This window comes from Podarcis vaucheri, assembly GCF_965113315.1.
Source record: "Podarcis vaucheri genome assembly, chromosome: 13".
In the NCBI taxonomy this organism is placed as follows: Eukaryota; Metazoa; Chordata; class Lepidosauria; order Squamata; family Lacertidae; genus Podarcis; species Podarcis vaucheri.
Window position 1 is genome coordinate 37017145 of NC_138751.1, and position 15417 is coordinate 37032561.

At 44.4% G+C, this 15417-nt stretch overlaps 1 protein-coding gene across 1 annotated transcript; it reads right to left on the bottom strand.

Annotated features, from left to right (window-relative positions):
• Positions 1 to 7148: 7148 nt before the first annotated feature.
• LOC309516067 (goannatyrotoxin-Vere1-like) lies at positions 7149 to 14734 on the bottom strand. Its single transcript, XM_082194577.1, has 4 exons — positions 14616 to 14734; positions 13841 to 14028; positions 11113 to 11214; positions 7149 to 7702 (listed from the first exon to the last, which is right to left on the bottom strand). Exons 2-4 carry the CDS (start codon positions 14026 to 14028, stop codon positions 7678 to 7680), a joined length of 315 nt encoding a protein of 104 aa, XP_082050703.1. The 5' UTR covers positions 14616 to 14734; the 3' UTR covers positions 7149 to 7677.
• Positions 14735 to 15417: the final 683 nt, after the last annotated feature.

Below are 15417 nucleotides of genomic sequence, written 5' to 3' on the forward strand. Positions count from 1 at the left end.
GGAGCTAGGATGGTAGCTCTTTATACATTCATACAGAGATTCTGGTTATAGAGTTAGGGGGTATACAATGGTACCTCGGGTTACAGACGCTTCAGGTTACAGACGCTTCAGGTTACAGACTCCGCTAACCCAGAAATAGTGCCTCGGGTTAAGAACTTTGCTTCAGGATGAGAACAGAAATCGTGCTCCGGCAGCGTGACAGCAGCAGGAGGCCCCATTAGCTAAAGTGGTGCTTCAGGTTAAGAACAGTTTCAGGTTAAGAACAGACCTCCAGAACGAATTAAGTTCTTAACCCGAGGTACCACTGTACTCTCAAAGTTTAAGAGAAGCATCAATATAAGCTGATCAACTGCAATGTTTAAAGAAGGGGTGGCCTTTGCTTACATCATGGTAGAAGTTACCTGTTAAGTCTCAGCGCCAATAATTGTTGTGACAGGCACATTGCGAAGGGTTTGGTAACACTACCTGGTTTTTGAAGCTGGAACACAGCTATCCACTGAAATTTGCACTTCTTCGAATTTTGTGATGCTGTTGTCCAACACGTACAAAAATGCATATATTTCTGAAGATAACTGCCGAAATGCATATACTATTCACGGCTACATACAAAAATGTGTATATTGTGAGGAATTTGCCCTAAAATGCTGGCAAATTTTCATGAAGGTTGCTTTTTAAAAAAATTAAAAAATTCTTGGCAGATTGCGGTGTAAATGCATAAAAAACACATTTGAGACTGGGAAGATGGGAAAGTAAGAAAACCTGAAATGGACCAATTTGTCCAGCCCTAGGAGAGAAGATGCTGAGCGGCCAAAGAGAGCAATTCTTACTCAGAAGAAATACTTCAAAGGTGGAGAATGAATTCTTCCAAGATTCCATGAGCTACAACATTTTGCACACATGGAGTGCTCAGATGAAGGGTACTAGAAGCAGTGCTTTTTTTCTATAAAAAAATTGTTTAGGTGTACTCTCATTTTCCTGCCCCTCAATGAGGCCAAGCTTAGATTCAGAAAATGTTTAGGGGTATGCGTCTCCCCAGGAAAAAAAGCACTGACTAGAAGCATCAAAAGAAAGTGGTCTATGCAGAATTTGACTGTGTTGTACTGAAGTGGTCCAGGGCTGTCCCCACATAATATAATAATAATAATTTATTATTTATACCCCGCCCATCTTGCTGGGTTTCGCCAGCCATTCTGGGCAGCTTCCAACCGAATATTAAAAACAATACAGCATCAGACATTAAAAACTTCCCTAAAGAGGGCCGCCTTCAGATGTCTTCTAAAAGTCAGATAGTTGTTTATTTCCTTGACATCTGGTGGGAGGGTGTTCCACAAGGCGGGCGACACAACCGAAAAGGCCCTCTGCCTGGTTCCCTGTAACCTCACTTCTCGCAGCGAGGGAACCACCAGAAGGCCCTCAGAGCTGGACCTCAATGTCCAGGCCAAACGGTGGGGGTGGAGATGCTCCTTCAGGTATACAGGACCAAAGCCGTTTAGGGCTTTAAAGATCAGCAGCAACACTTTGAATTGTGCTCAGAAACGTACTGGGAGCCAATGAAGATCTTTCAGAACCGGTGTTATATGGTCTCGGTGGCCACTCCCAGTCACCAGTCTAGCTGCCTAGCAAAGCCTGAATTGCCCCAGATCAGCCTGATTCAGTTCAAGGACTCAGCCAATGAAAAGCGCTTTAAGTGGGTACTGGAACAGGGCTGGTGAGAGATGTGGTCTGGGGAGGAAGAGTCCTGAGGACTAAACAGTCTGAATTTCCCCAGCCTTCCTCTAAAGTTTCTTTTTTTAAAAAAATAAAATCATTTTTATTTGATTTTACAAATTTAAAATTATAACAATCCAAATACATCCATTACTCTGAAGTACTCGGGATTACTCTGAATATCGTGACTTCCCCCCACTGTCTCCACGGGTCCTATTGCCAACATTTACAACTGCATATTATTCTGTCATCTATATTTTCTATCAATCCATATTGTTCATAATATTTGTTACATTACAAGTGAGATCAAAATCCTGCTAATGTTTTCATCTGCTTGCAATGGTCTCCTAAATTGATTATAAATTTTTCCCTTTCTTTTTTGAAGTTTTTGTCCGCTTGGTTCCGGAGCTTTCCAGTCAGCTTTGCCATTTCTGCAGAGTCCATCAGCTTAGTTTGCCATTCTTCTCTGGTAGGAACACTTTCTTCTTTCCATCCCTGAGCTAGTAGCATCTGTGCAGCTGTTGTCACGTACATAAAATGTCTTTTCTGCTCCTTTGGAATGTCTGTATCTATAATTTCTAATAGAAAAGATTCTGGTTTTTTAACAAAAGTTCTTTTAAACATTATTTTCAGTTCATTATATATCATTTCCCAGAAAGCTTTTATTGCCTTACATGACCACCACATGTGATAAAAGGTACCTTCTTTTTCTTTACATTTCCAGCAGGTATTTGTACTTGTTCTATACATTTTTGCTAACTTACTAGGAGTCAAATACCACCAGTACATCATTTTCATATAATTTTCTTTCAGCGTACAACATGTTTTCTGAAATATACTCAGAGTCGCAAAGTGATTTCATGCTCTTTATTCAGCTCATAGTGGTGAGGAGGAATGAATGAAAGTCCCCTCACAGTATCTGCTTTATATACATTATTTACACAATGGGCTGCACATGATTGGCTAATTCCGGAATTCTACTGTAAGCCAATCAGGTTGTGGATTCACTTCTATCTGGAGCAGGATTGGGTGGTTCCTGCCAACCAATCATACTGCTGCATTGTTCTAGGACCAATCAGACTGCTGCATTCTGAATCCTATTGTTCTAGGACCAATCAGACTGCTGCAGTTTGGATCCTATTGTTCTAGGACCAATCAGACTGCTGCAGTTTGGATCCTATTCAACTCAGTACATAACATTTTCCATAACCTTTCCTTTTATTAGATTTTACAATTTTATATTCAGTCAACATAATGACATCGCATAATGGGGGGGGGCGGCGGGACAAATCACTTCTGATTTTTGTAGGTATACTTCTAATCATCTTTCTAATTGTATTTCAATATCTTTTTGTTATCTTTTCCTTAATTGTAAGTGTTATTCAAACCCTGCCAGTGAGTCTATTCCTTCACAATGTTTCTGCAAGTACTGTATAAATGGATTCCAGTCTTTTCTAAATTCTCTGTTATCTTTATCTCTTAATCTTCCTATAAGTTTTGCCATATCTGCATATCATTTTGGCTTGCCAGTCTTCTTTCGTAGGTGTCTTGTCATCTTTCCAAAGTTGTGCCCATAGAATCCTGGCTGCTGTTGTGGCGTACATAAAGGAGTTCTTCATTTCTTTTGATAATTCTTGTCCTGTAATGCCTAAAAGAAAAGCTTCTGGTTTTTTTAACAAAAGTTATTTAAAACATTTTCTTCATTTCATTATAAATTATTTCCCAATACTTTTTGATTATTTTACAATTCCACCACATATGATAAAACGTTGCATGGTGGTTCCATAACTTTTCCCAATCTACCATCTGAATAAAGTTTCATAGAATCATAGAATCATAGAATCATAGAGTTGGAAGAGACCACAAGGGCCATCGAGTCCAACCCCCTGCCAAGCAGGAAACACCATCAGAGCACTCCTGACATATGGTTGTCAAGCCTCTGCTTAAAGACCTCCAAAGTAGGAGACTCCACCACACTCCTTGGCAGCAAATTCCACTGTCGAACAGCTCTTACTGTCAGGAAGTTCTTCCTAATGTTTAGGTGGAATCTTCTTTCTTGTAGTTTGGATCCATTGCTCCGTGTCCGCTTCTCCGGAGCAGCAGAAAACAACCTTTCTCCCTCCTCTATGTGACATCCTTTTATATATTTGAACATGGCTATCATATTCAAATATTCAAATATTCATATTCAAATATTCATATTCAAGGTATTTGGTTGCAGCAGCATCAGTCTTTGAATTCTTCTTCATGCGCTAGAATATACTTTGGCCTGAAGGGAACATCCCAGTCTCTGATAACTCCTATGTCTGTTCCCTACCAATCATCCTATGATCTGGGGACAGTTAAAAAATGGTTTCTTCTGTCATTCCATGTGAGGGAATATCATAACCTCTAAACAAAGCCTTCAAACCTTCTTCCAGTTCCATGTGGCCATGAATGCAGGTCTTGCTATAAACGCCCTCAACTTCATTATGTAAATTATGTCATCATTATGTTGCTTCACCCCTGCTCATCTCAATGCCAAGGAAACATGATCCAAATGCAGAGGAAGGCATAATTAATCGTGAATAATTTGTGAGATGAAATCAGCAGCAACAGCAAATACCAATTGCGTTTGCGGGATTGATTTTGATTCTGGACAGGGGTTGAGTAAGCGAGCATCAGCCATTCCTGCCCCTGTTTCTGTTTTCTTTTGAATTCTTCTTCTTCTTCTTCTTCTTTTATTTTGACAAGGTAATAAGCATACATAAATAAGAACAAAAATGTGCACCCCATCATCTGTTGTAACTATCCAACCTCCCAAAATGTCAACACCTCTTATGATGGTTTGACCCCTTTCCGTTTTAACAGTACAAATTCTACAAACACCCTTCATATTTCCCCAAAATCATTTCTCCTGTGTATTCCCTGTCTTACCTTAATGGCACGTGTAAATTTATCATGAACCCCACACCTCTTTATACCATTCTTCCATTTTATATTCTGCTTGCCCCGTTCCACTTCCTAGCTGCCAATAAATTGGTGAGCAAGTCCTTCATAGCCTGCGAACCTTCCAGAATTCTCCAGCACCCCCAAATTTAATAAATATTCTTCTTAATAATGATGTCAGCCAGGGAACCAAAAGTGGATAGGTTAGCCTGGGTTCACACCCTAAAATGGGGAATTTTACCCAGGGTGACTTACCTCTGCATCACAGGCATTGCGATGGGAAATGTCACAGCTGATTACATTTTCCCTTACCGGCAGCTGGTACTCTTATGTCACCAAATGATGTTTTATGACTTTTTGGGTGTATTTGGTTCTTGCTTGTTGTATTGTGCTCTGTCACTGTAAGGCAAACCTTCCTGAACCGATCGATAGATGCAAAAGAGCAAATAAAGTCAACGTACTAAATAAACATCATCTTTGTCTACAACATAGATAAGAAATGATGTAAAAACTTCACAAAGATTAAATCCTTGGCCTGTGGCCAATAGGCTGTACAGTTATATAATAAACAAACCATCGTGTGTGGCTTCGCAACGCTGAAATGCAGACAATGTGTATAATGCGACGCTGCTGTATTCCGAAATATCTTGCTGTGCTAACTGGATATATGTCTTTCAAACACTGGCTGGACCACAGTGATGAAATTCAAATATATGGTTGCCCCAAACCTTGCTACCCTGAGGACGAAGGCTGTTCTCTGAAGATGTGTTTCAGAAAACATGACAGGCGTGTTTTGACTCGTAAAGACTTGTTCTTTCGGCATTATAGAAATACACAGCGTATTTATTTAGTAACTATCGTCATGAATGGGTTTGAGTGGAGTATACGTGTCTGAAAGAAATAGAATAAAATCTAATTATAGCAGAGGGAGGTTGCCTGAGGAGTATTGACCCCACATTAAAACACTCATCTGGAATCGTCCTATTAAAACCTCACCATACTTCTGTCTCTCCCTCATGGACAGGAGTGCCAACTTGAACAAAATATTGGGGGGCCCAGGTAAGCTCCACCCTGCATAACTGGCTGCATGATGTGGTTTCACACACACAATTTGAATGGCAATTCAGCTTTGGGGAGTGGCCCCCTCAAATATTTTATGGGGGGGGGCAAAGATCCCTCGGCCCCTAGGAGTTGGCTCCTATGCTCATGGATAAAATGGCAACCATCAGTTAGCCCCTGAGTCTACCTGCAGCTTCCCAGAGAATCCCAGGGACTGTGGTTTGTTAAGGATGCTCTGAAATGTAGCGGAGTCTGTAACCTGAAGCGTATGTAACCTGAAGAGTATGTAACTCAATGTACCACTGTACTTTGAAAGAAAACTACAGTGGTGCCTCGCAAGACGAAAATAATTCGTTCCGCGAGTCTTTTCGTCTTGCGATGTTTTTCGTCTTGCGAAGCACGGTCCGTCGCAACTGCGCCTCTTCAAGCGGCTTTAAGAAAAAAGCGCAAGACGTTTTCGTCTTGCGAAGCAAGCCCATAGGGAAATTCGTCTAGCGAAGCAACGCAAAACCGAAAAACACTTTCATCTAGTGAGTTTTTCGTCTTGCGAGGCATTCGTCTTGCGGGGCACCACTGTATATGAAAACGTTGTACCATGGTATTTGACCCCAACTAAACTGGCAAAAACGTATAGGACAAGTACAAATACCTGCTAGGAATGTAAAGAAAAAGAAGGTACTTTTTATCATATGTGGTGGACCTGTAAAGTGGTAAAAGCTTTCTGGGAGATGATATATAATGAAATGGGGGGGGGGGAATATGTTTAAATTAACTTTTGTTTAAAAAAAACAGAAGCCTTTTTATTAGGAATTATAGGTACCGACATCCCAAAGGAGCAGAAAAGACTTTTAATATATGGAACAACAGCCGCCCGGATGCTGCTAGCCCAGAGATGGAAAGAAGACCAAGTCCCTATGAGAAAGGAATGGTAAACTAAGCTGATGGACAATGCCGAGATGGCAAAACTGACTGGAAAACTCAGGAAGCAAGAGGATAACATTTTTACAAAAGAATGGGGGGAAATTATAAGTTATTTAAGAGACCACTGTAAGCAGATGGAAACCTTGGCAGGACTTTGATTTCACTTGCAGTATAACAATTACCATGGACAACACGGATTGATATAAAAGTTTGGAAAAAGATACAGTTTTAAATGTTTAAAATGGGACTCCAGGGAGGGGGAGTCCTGAGATTAAGAGAAATCTCTATATATGGATATATATTTAGATTCTTATAACTCTGTATTGGGGGGAAATCAAATAAAAAAGATTTCAAAAAAGAAAGAAAGAAAAGGGTTTGAATAAAAACACTATGGGAGTGTGAGTGGGAAGCCCATCCGTGGAAGAAAGATGTTATGTACGGTAATTATTTGATTTGAAGTTAACTGGGGAAATTTAATTAAAATAATATCTTTTTAAGAGAGAGAGCATAAAAAAGGGAAAATTCCAGGAGGCTTCTCCATTAAACTTGCTTTTTATTGTGGATGCAGAGAAAAATTCATTGAAAATGCATACATTTACATACATTCACCCATAATCACACATACAAACGCGCGCACAAATGGTGTATAAAATAAAAGATCAACCCAGAGTAGACATAGTAGGCTCTTGCACTGGTGAGTCAACACAGACGTCACTACGAATACAACCTAGGTCACCACAAAGGCAGCCCACCCCCACCCCCACCTTGTCCCCAGACACAAAGATCTCTTGTGTCGCCCCCTGCTGGCTTATGGAAAGACGGAGACATGGCTTTGTTGTAGTGTTGTCTGGGGAGGAGAAATGATTCCCCAAGCCTCACGAATACCAGGTGGAGAAAATCGAAGTGGGGGGGAGGAGAGGGTCTCTTCAAAGAAAAGTTTCGGCTCTCGTCACGGGTTGATTGTTTTTCTTTAAAATAAAATAACTGCAAAACGACACCACAGAATTGGAACGTCTAAAAAGTGGCAGCCGGCGGGCCATCGGCTGAGGTGTGCGAAGGTCGTCACCACCCATAGGAATCATCAAATCTGCAGGAAACAAAGGCAGAATCACACAATTGCAGGGGAAGGAATGAGGTTCGCTGCTCCTGTCCCAAAAACAAGGCCACCCACCTTTCCAAATCCATCCAGAACAATGGCATACCACAGGGTGGGTGCTTTAAACCAGGGTTTCCCAAAACTTGGTGTTAGGGACTGGGAAGAGGGAGAATGGTGGAGACTGCCTCCCCAGCCTGACCCTTCCAGAGAAGAAGAAGACAGTTCAGAAAAAGAAGAGTTTGGATTTGATATCCCGCTTTATGACTACCAGAAGGAGTCTCAAAGCGGCTAACGTTCTCCTTTCCCTTCCTCCCCCACAACAAACACTCTGTGAGGTGAGTGGGGCTGAGAGACTTCAAAGAAGTGTGACTAGCCCAAGGTCACCCAGCAGCTGCATGTGGAGGAGCGGAGACGCGAACCCAGTTCACCAGATTACGAGTCTACCGCTCTTAACCACTACACCACACTGGCTCTCAGAATTACAACTGGGGTTTGAGGGAGGTCACAGCTCAGAGGCAGATGAGGGGGATAGTTGGGAAATAATGGGAGAGGAGGGGGAGGGGAGGGGGAGGAGGAGGAGGAGGAGGAAGAAGAAGAAGAAGAAGGGTGACAGCTGATGGATACCATGTCTTTAGAAAGCATTCAAGACTCTCTCCGTCTCTCTCTCTCTCTCTCTCTCTCTCTCTCTCTCTCTCTCTCTCTCAGAACATGGTGGACCTTGAATGTAGGAGAGCAAAGAGCTCAACCAGAGCCAGGGCTTTTTCAGCCGTGGCCCCGATCTGGTGGAACATTCTGTCGCAAGAAACTAGGGCCCTGCGGGACTTGACATCTTCCTGCAGGGCCTGCAAGACAGAGCTGTTCCACCAGGCCTTTGGCCAAGGCACAGTCTGACCCCCTCTCTTCTTCTGCAATCTTCATAGAACTCTAGCCCAACAGTTGCCATTAATTTGATTCTGAACTGATTTTAAAATGTATTTCAATTAATTGACTGTGTTTTTATGTAAACGGTGCTATTTTTACTGTTGTTAGCCGCTCTGAGCCCGGCTTTGGCTGGGGAGGGTGGGATATAAATAAATTATTATTATTATTATTATTATTATTATTATTATTATTATTATTGGCCAAAGGCACTTTTCAGCACCCGTAGTGATGACTCATGAAAAGTGTGAGGGACAGAGGGAGTGGGGTTTGACTCTGAGCAACACCATAATTCTGAGAGGCCACATTCCTGAGCCTCTCTCTGTGAATATTGAATAAAAGCAGATGGTAAGAACTTTTCCTTGTCTTGTCAGTTCCTGGCAACCTGCCGAGGGGGCTGGTTCCTCTGCTGCCTGACAATACCCCTTTTCCAGAGAGTAAGATCCACTAAACTATGACTTACTTCTGATTCTGAATAGGCAAGTGTGGGATTATCACCAGAAAGCATTCCAGACCCACAACCTCCTAGAACCCGGCAGGCCTTAAAAGTAGGAGAGCAAAGGGCTTGGAGACCAATGGGGGGGGGGAGTGCTGTTGATGAATGGGGAAGTGGAAGAGAAGGGAGGTGGAGATTTACTCGGGGCAGCGCCATTATTCCAAGAACCTCTCTCTGTGACTATTGAATGAAAAGCAGATGGTAAGGACTTTTCCTTCTCTTATCCGTTCCTGACAACCTGCCGTGGGGGTTGGTTCCTCTGACGCATGACACTTGGGTCGCCAGCTGTTTCTGAACTACAACTCCCATCATGCCTAGCTAGCAGGACCAGTGGTCAGGGATGGTGGGAACTGCAGTCCCCAAAGAAGCTAGTTTGGGAAAGCCTGGCTTAAATGATATTGCATTGTTAAATACAGTGGAACCTCGGGTTGCGAACGTGATCCGTGCGGGAGGCGCGTTCACAACCCACAGCATTCACACCCCACAGCGCCACATCTGCGCATGCGCGGGTTGTGATTCAGTGCTTCTGCACATGCGCAAAGCACGATTTAGCCATTCTGCGCATGTGCGAGTGCCAAAACCCGGAAGTAACCCATTCCAGTACTTCCGGGTTCGGCATGGAGCACAACCCGAAATCGCATAACCTGAAGCGTCTGTAACCCGAGGTACCACTGTATATGTTTCATATAAACCTGTTTTCAGTGTCGCCCTTGGATATGCTAGATCTGAAATAAGGGCCATAAAAGATAAACGGATGGAATAATTGCACTGGATCACGCACGGATCTGAATCCACAGTGCACGATTCCTGGGATTATTCCACATTTGACTTCAGAGAAAGCATGGTGTAACAGTCAGAATGCTGGAGCAGGACCCGGGTTCGAATCCCCACTCAGCCACAAAGCTTGCTGGGGTGGCCTTGGGCCAGTCACTGCCTCTCAGCCCAACCTACCTAACAGGGTTGTTGTGAGCATAAAATTGAATCACATGCACCAGCTTTGAGGTGAAGGTGGCATATAAGCATAATAAATAATTATAGACTAGCATGGGGTAGCAGGGAGGTTCCTTTGGGTAAGTGCAGAATGCTGCTTTCCTAGTGATGAGTAATCTTTCAGGGGGGTTGTGGGGGGGGGGGCAGAGGGGAAACATTGCACTGGGTCAAGATGGAGGTGGCTTCCAAGCAAGTCTGAGTCTTAAACTCACCTTTGTTTCTACAAATTAGACATCACAGTAATCACACAGAAAAGTATCCGAGCATTTAGAGCATGTTCTTTCCTTCCTATTTAGCAATCCTTAAAAGTTGTCGTGGTTAGAAAGAATAGGTAAAAATGAAAGGTAAAGGACCCCTGGACAGTTATGTCCAGTCAAAGGCGACTATGGGGTTGTGGCCATAGCTGTCAACCTTCCCTTTTTTTGCGCGAAATTCCCTTATTCCAGTGCCATTTCCCGCTGCTTCCTGCTGCTATCCCGGATTGTTAGATATCCTGTAGACTGTCCCCAGGACAGGTAAGGCTGCTGAACCCTTATTTTCGAGGCTGCTGATCCCTTATTTTCAAATCTGAAAGTTGACAGCTATGGTTGCAGCGCTCATCTCACTTTCAGGCCGAGGGAGCCAGCATTTGTCCACAGACAGCTTTCCAGGTCATGTGGCCAGAATGACTAAACTGCTTCTGAGCAATGGAACACCGTGACGGAAACCAGAGCGCACAGAAACACCGTTTACCTTCCCGTCGCAGCGGTACCTATTTATCTACTTGCACTGGTGTGCTTTTGAACTTCTAGCTTGGCAGGAGCTGGGACAGAGCAGCGGGAGCTCACTCCGTGGTGTGGATTCGAAGCGCCGACCTTACGATCAGCAAGCCCAAGAGGCTCAGTGGTTTAGACCACAGCGCCACCCACTCCTCTAGAAAGAATAGGACCCATGTCAGGTACAAGTGGCTTTCGGTACTCTAAAAAGGGCTATGCCCTGCAATGCTAGGAGGACTCACCGTGATCTCATGTTGTGGTCACTGTTGCTGCTACTGCTGCTGCTGCTGTCTCCAAAAATGAGTTCAGACATCAAGCTCTCTGGACTGGATCTCTTGCCATACCTTGTGTAGAGAAAGGGATGGAGAGGAAGGACTGAGTTTGTGCCATCTTAGAAGTTCCCTTGGAGAGATGTCCAGATTTTTGCTCTTCCTCTCCCCGTCACCTAATTTCAGCAGCTACAAGGCAGGAGCCCCACACTGCACTTGCAACAGATGGAGCAAGGATAAGAAAGGAATGCCTCTAAGCACGTACAGAATGAGCTACTGGGGCATCACCACTCACATCTACACCTTTGGGCCCAGTATACATGAAGGAGCGTCTCCACCCCCATCGTTCTACCTGGACACTGAGGTCCAGCGCCGAGGGCCTTCTGGCGGTTCCCTCATTGCGAGAAGCAAAGCTACAGGGAACCAGGCAGAGGGCCTTTTTGGTGGTGACACCCACCCTGTGGAATGCCCTCCCATCAGATGTGAAGGAAATAAACAACTATCTGACTTTTAGAAGACATCTGAAGGCAGCCTTGTTTAGGAAAGTTTTTAATGTTTGACATTTTAGTGTGCTTTTAATATTCTGTTAGGGCCCACCCAGAGTGGCTGGGGAAACCCAACCAGATGGGCAGGGCATAAATAAGAAATTGTTGTTGTTGTTGTTGTTGTTAATTTTATTATTATTATTTATTTTATTATTATTGGCAAGGAATTTCAAAGCAGAGGGTAGAAACTTCAGGTAGCCCCAAACAACCTTTAATAATAATAATATTGAATTAGATTGTTATAAGATGTACATTTTTTGTTTCTTCGGCTTGTAAACCGCCTTGAGTATTGTAAGAAAGGCGCTATTCAAATTAAAAATGATTATGATGGTAATAATATTTATACCCCACCCATCTGGCTGGGTTTCCCCAGCCACTCTTGGCAGCTTCCAGCACGTATAAAGACATCACAAAATGCCAAACATTAAAAATTTCCCAATACAATGGTTTGGGCACACAACTCAAATGCAAAACCGGCATTGCAAATCTTGCCTGCGTTTGAACATCCCCAAAGAAGGCTGGTCAGAGAAGAACAACAGAGAAGATTGGTTTCATGAGCTGACCCTTAGGGTGTGACTCTCCCTGCAAAGGTGGGCATTTATCAGTGGATTCTAAAAGGCTTGTGCATTTCCCCCTGCAGGAATATATGCGCTGCCGTTCTGTGGTTTGCAGAAATCAGATCCACAGCTCCCCTGGGTTCAGAAGTGGGTCAGGAGTTCAAGAAGGACATGGAGACAAAATGAATCAACCCAGAGGGGCGAGGGCTTGCTAATCGCCTCCTGGGTCGGATTTCCAATTAAGTTTCTAGGAGATGACAGTTAATGGGCTGTACCAGGCAGTTGGTGCTAATGGTGGAGGTGTTGAAATGGGCTTTTCTTTTCTTTTTTTAAGCAGCTGGACTGCTGATTTGATTGGCTGCCTTTAAAAGCTGCAGGGCTCAGCAATCTCTGCAAATGAAAAGCTACACTCTGTGGGCGCACAGACCATAGTTAACGTACTCGACAAAGTAGTGATAATTTGCATAGGCAAATAAGGTTTAAGAACATGCTTCGTGGGCCTTGTAACTTACACACTCACTCAGCAGAAGATAAAAACTGTTTGCAGACCCTCCAAGTGTCCCTATTTTTCAGATTTACAGAAGCCTTCCCGATTTCTGATTTGATCCCAGAATGTCTTGCTTTTCCTTAGGACGTCCCTATTTTCATCAGAGAAATGTTGGAGGGTATGGAGTCATGTGACCCCCCCCTCGAGTCAAGGAGACAAGTAACTATACAACCTTTAGAAGACATCAGAATTCAGCCTGTATAGGGAAAGGTTTTTTAAATGTTTAATGTTTTATTATGTTTTTATATACAGTGGTACCTCTGGATGTGAATGGGATCCGTTCCAGAGCCCCGTTCGCATCCTGAAGTGAATGCAACCCGCGTCTGCACATGTGCAGGTTGTGATTCGCCACTTCTGCGCATGTGTGTGACATCATTTTGAGCATCTGCGCATGCGTGAGTGGCAAAACCCGGAAATAACGCACTCTGTTACTTCCGGGTTGCCGCGGAGTGCAACCTAAAAGGGCTTAACCTGAAGCGACTTCAACCTGAGGTATGACTGTATTTTGGAAGCCACCCAGAGTGGCTGGGGCAAAGCCAGTTGGATGGGAGGGGTATTAGTATTAGTAGTAGTAGTAAATAGGATGTCCCTATTTTCATTGGAGAAATGTTGGAGGGTATGCTGTTAGCGTGCTTTCACAACACAGAGAAAATGAAACCTGGCACAGGAACAGTCTAAGGTTGAAGAAAGGTGTCATCTTTCGAAAGGGTTCACTGTGGCTTCCTTGCAGCTTCACAGATGATGACAAACAAGGGTGCTAGTTCGCTGGATACAGTCCCAGACAGCAGCCTTGCCCTGACTCCCTCCCTCTGCTGCCTTCACCTGGGGAATGTTAAGAATGTGTGCTCTACTTGGCAGGGAAATAAAGCCTTTCCTCCATTCCTTTGGACCACTTCACCCAATGCCCATTCCCCACCAACATTCAGGCAGGCAGCAGGGTGGTGTGTGTGTGTGTGTGTATGTGTGTGTGTGTGTGTGTGTGTATGTGTGTTCATTTCCCTGGTACATAAGAAGCCACTACTGCACACCCAGACCCACACGACCCTGCTCACCTCTGCCGTGTCACCAAGTTGATGTAATGCCGGAGAGCTGAGAAGTATTTGGCCATCTCTTCTGGGGAAGCATCTTCTCCGGGACTCTCCGGCTTGGGAGGGTAGGCATCCACTAAGGTCCCCAAGCAGAACAGGACGCACAGGGTCACGGCGATCACAAGAGGCCAGGGCTTCAGAGAGGCCACCATCTGGAAGGAAACAGACGAGAATGCACAAAGCCTGCTAAGCAGCCTGAACTAACCCAATGCTGCCAGGTGAGCCCTGCAAAAGCATCCCATAGTCCCTTGTGGAAAGGCCAGCTTTACATTAATACATTGCCACCTTGTTGAGATCTGGCATGGCCATCAGCCTTTCCTAAACTGCCCGGAAAACAGAACACCGGCAGATGCTCAGTGTGGACATAACTGCGTACAAACACGTCGCTGTCAAATGTTCAACCAGAAGAATGTCCGGTTCCCTGAAACAGCCTCTTTCCTTTTTGACCCCTGATCCCGAGGCTCAACATAGCAGCTCGGTCACTCGAAGCACCTGCTATAAAATGTCAGGAAACAGTAAACAGAAGAGGAGCATGTGCCCCCAAAACACCTGCCATCCTGTTGTGTTCAGGAACCCCAAGCAACCCTCGGCTTTTAGAAATTAAGTCATGCTTCGGCTTTATTCCCTATTCCCCACAACTTTATTTCCCTCCCTGAAAAGAAGCGCAGCAGCAGATCGAAGGGACTTTCTCCACCCCACCCCTCATCCAAACCAACAATTGCCTGTCCCAGATACTCACTGTCAAAAAGAGGTAGGAACAGGTGCAAAGCTAGATGTAGAGGGATGCAAGTAGGATTCAGCCAGCCCTTCTGCAAGTTTCAAGTTGCTTCTTCTTGCTGATGCCTCTGTTAGCAGCTCTCTCTCAGCCAGGGCTTTATATCCTTAGTAGGTGGGTAAATTAAGGAGGGGGAGACTCCTCCCCTCCCTCCTCTTTCAGTCATTCACTCACCCATCATGTGTTGATCGATGTGATTCTGAATCAGCCACCTTGATTGCTGAGTGAACAGGCGCTGCACTTGCTAAGGGAGGGGGAAGCTGAACGGGGAACAGGGTGAACCTTGACAGTGGGGGGGGCAGAATTTAGAGAGGCAGCGACTGTGGACCTGAGCCAAGCTCTTTGTCCGATTAAATAACTGGAGCTTCTGATGGGGGGGGGGACTAGGATAATGGGGCTTCACACGGTCCTAAGATCTCACACTGAAGGAGGAAGGCATATATACTCTTCAGGTTTGTGCTCATCCCCCGAAACTGGTAAGATGCAAAGTTTTAGGAGACAGGCTTCACTCACACAGTGCCAGTGAATATTGTGACACGCACAAGCATATGAAAGAGCTGGGAGGCAAGGATCGGTTCAGATCAAGTATTCTGTTGCCTTGATAAGCAAAGTTTAACTTTCAGGACCAGGATTCTTCCGGTGATCTGTCTGATGAGAGGAGAGGGACGTTGCCCCGCTTGTAAACTTCACCGTGGTGTCTAGCTGTCTACTGGGAGAAAAGAGGGTGCTGAAATCCATCAGCCACAGACTTGCCACATTTCTATCT